The sequence below is a fragment of the Rutilus rutilus genome, assembly GCF_951802725.1.
Source record: "Rutilus rutilus genome assembly, chromosome: 5".
NCBI classification, from domain to species: domain Eukaryota; kingdom Metazoa; phylum Chordata; class Actinopteri; order Cypriniformes; family Leuciscidae; genus Rutilus; species Rutilus rutilus.
This window is the reverse complement of record NC_140213.1, coordinates 1533347-1535664: the sequence shown is the minus strand read 5'-3', so window position 1 is coordinate 1535664 and position 2318 is coordinate 1533347. Positions and strand designations below refer to the sequence as shown.

The 2318-nt window shown below is 44.2% G+C and overlaps 1 protein-coding gene across 3 annotated transcripts in view; it reads right to left on the bottom strand.

The window, feature by feature from the left end:
* Positions 1–799, bottom strand: part of shf (Src homology 2 domain containing F) — a 133844-nt gene extending 133045 nt beyond the window's left edge. For all 3 annotated transcript variants that reach the window (XM_084409136.1, XM_084409135.1, XM_084409134.1), the window contains exon 1: positions 215–799. In XM_084409136.1, coding sequence (XP_084265262.1) covers positions 215–637 — 423 coding nt within the window. In that variant the 5' untranslated portion in view covers positions 638–799. The remainder of the gene's footprint in view (positions 1–214) is intronic.
* Positions 800–2318: the final 1519 nt, after the last annotated feature.

Below are 2318 nucleotides of genomic sequence, written 5' to 3'. Positions count from 1 at the left end.
TTTACTAAACAAAACATTATTTTATGATTTTTTTTTATGACTAATTTAGTTTAAAAAAAACAACAACTAAAAACAAGTTACATTTATAAAAAGATCCCATTTAAACATCCCATTGTCTATGAGAAGTGATGCTCGGTCAGGATATGCTGAAGAGCGGCTCACCTGCTCTGCTCGTACCTGTGGAGGAGGAGGTGAGCGCGCTTCGGTCTCTTACCTTCTCCGGTTTACTGTTCTCAGTCTCCGCGGGTGGAGAACCGGGGGATTTGACCGCGGTCACAGCGCTACTGCTGCCCGGGCTCGAGCCGCTCCGCTCGGCCGCCTCCACCTTGATGAGCCGGTGCTTCGGAGACACGAACTTCACGTCCGGCGAGCCCGTGGAGCTCAGTCCCGTGGAGGAGAAGGGCATGTTCATGTTCCCGGCCGGGGTGTACGGGTCCTCGAAGTCCAGCTCCTTCTGGAGTTTGTATGCGGTGAGTATGTCGGGTTGCGCGGGCATGAGCCCGGAGCCCTGGAGCAGGAGCGCGGGAGCAGCGCTGGAGATGCCCGTGTGGAAGTGTCGGTAGTCCGGCTTCGGAGGCGCGGGCGGCGGGGCTTTGGTGGTTTTGAATCCCAGGTGTTCCTTGAACCATCGGGCCATTCTGCCAGCGCATCGCTCAAAGCTCCGGGAGAGGTTTAATCCAGGCTCTGTCCGAGTGCTGTGTGTGTAAGTGTGCGTGTGTGAAATGCCCCCTTGTTCACTTTCTGTTCGCCGCTGAAACTCTCTCTGCGCGAGACTCAGTCCTGCGCGCGCGTGTGTGTGTGTGTGACAGCTGAGCGACTGCTGCTGAGATGTACTGGGATATTCTACCTGAGAATACTCACTGCCACCTATCGGTGTACTCTGCTATTGAAAGGCACAAGAAAGGATTTTTTTTTTCTAAACATATTGTCATGTGCTAAACTGCGCATTGAGAAGTGTGATGTGCACGGCGATTCGTGGCACATTGCGCGCTATCATTGTACATTTATCATATTATTACTTGATGTACATTCGTAAAAAAAATATTTTTGAATGCATTGTTTTGTGTACAGACTGTGCTTATAGTGTCAGCCCTGGAGCCAATACAACTTTTTGCATTATTACACTAACACAGAGAACTTTGGACTGCAACACCTTAGATTTGTTTTTCTTCCATTATAGGTTATTATACTTCCACCTGTCCCTTATTTTCCTTCTTTTTTAAAACTAAAATCTGGGTTACAGACGCACTTACAATGGAAGTGAAGAATACGCTTAAAAACTTTTAATGTGGCCTTATACATGATAAAAGCCTTTTTTAAAGAGTGTTGGTGAATACAACTTTCCGATGTTCATTCTTCTGAACACCTGTAAGAGTTTCTCATCAGCCATTAAAATGTGCACATGGAAGGCATGGGAAAGATCATGTTGGCTTGACTAAACCCAACCCGAATTAGTCTGTCAATACTGTGACATTTCTAATGCATTGAAAGTTTGAAAAGCCTCGAGAAGCCGAGAGAAACCCTGTTGGCTAGAGCGTCTGCCTCGGTTCTTCAGAAACTAACAGGCTTTTCACTGAAAAACACATTAGTTACAAGAGCCAGGGACGCTGTGCTGTGGCTTTTTATGAAGTAATATTTCTTTTTAATACCCGTGTCCTTCAGGACAGAAGCATCGTGTGCAGCGAGCAGTTTAGCCCTCGACGGCTCCTGAGAGAGATTCACATTTAATTTGCTTTCTCTGATTCCCTGTCACAGCAAATCATCTCGCAATCGAAGACTACAGCCCCAGATGTAGTCTTTAGATGAAATACTTTAAGGAAAAACAATTGCATGAAATTTGCATAATCATTTATTGACATTGTCCCAAGCATCAAATGCAGACAATTAAATACATCAGTTCATTCACTGGTTCATTCATAAAGATATCAGAGAGTCAAATAACTAATCATGCGGCCTGACACTTGTGTGTGATAAAGACATAATTAAACTGATTTAAGTGATTAAAACTCTTTATGTGGCTTAAAACAATCACAAGTTAATACAAGTAAACACCATTTTGCTGTTTTACATGTTTGCAAATCAGATGTCAGCTTGTGGACTTTTGGCCAGAACACAGTGGACATGACTGGAAGCGTCTGTTCATTTTAAACTTGACAAAAAGCTTTTTTAGCACCAGTTCAGAGGAAAGATGTGCATTAGAGAGTCATTCCCCGTTCTCAAGCTCACAGAGAATGATGGGAAACGGTTTACTTGTACGAGAGTCAAAAACATGATCATTCAGACAATAAATCAATTAGTTCGACAAATCAAGAGCTCAT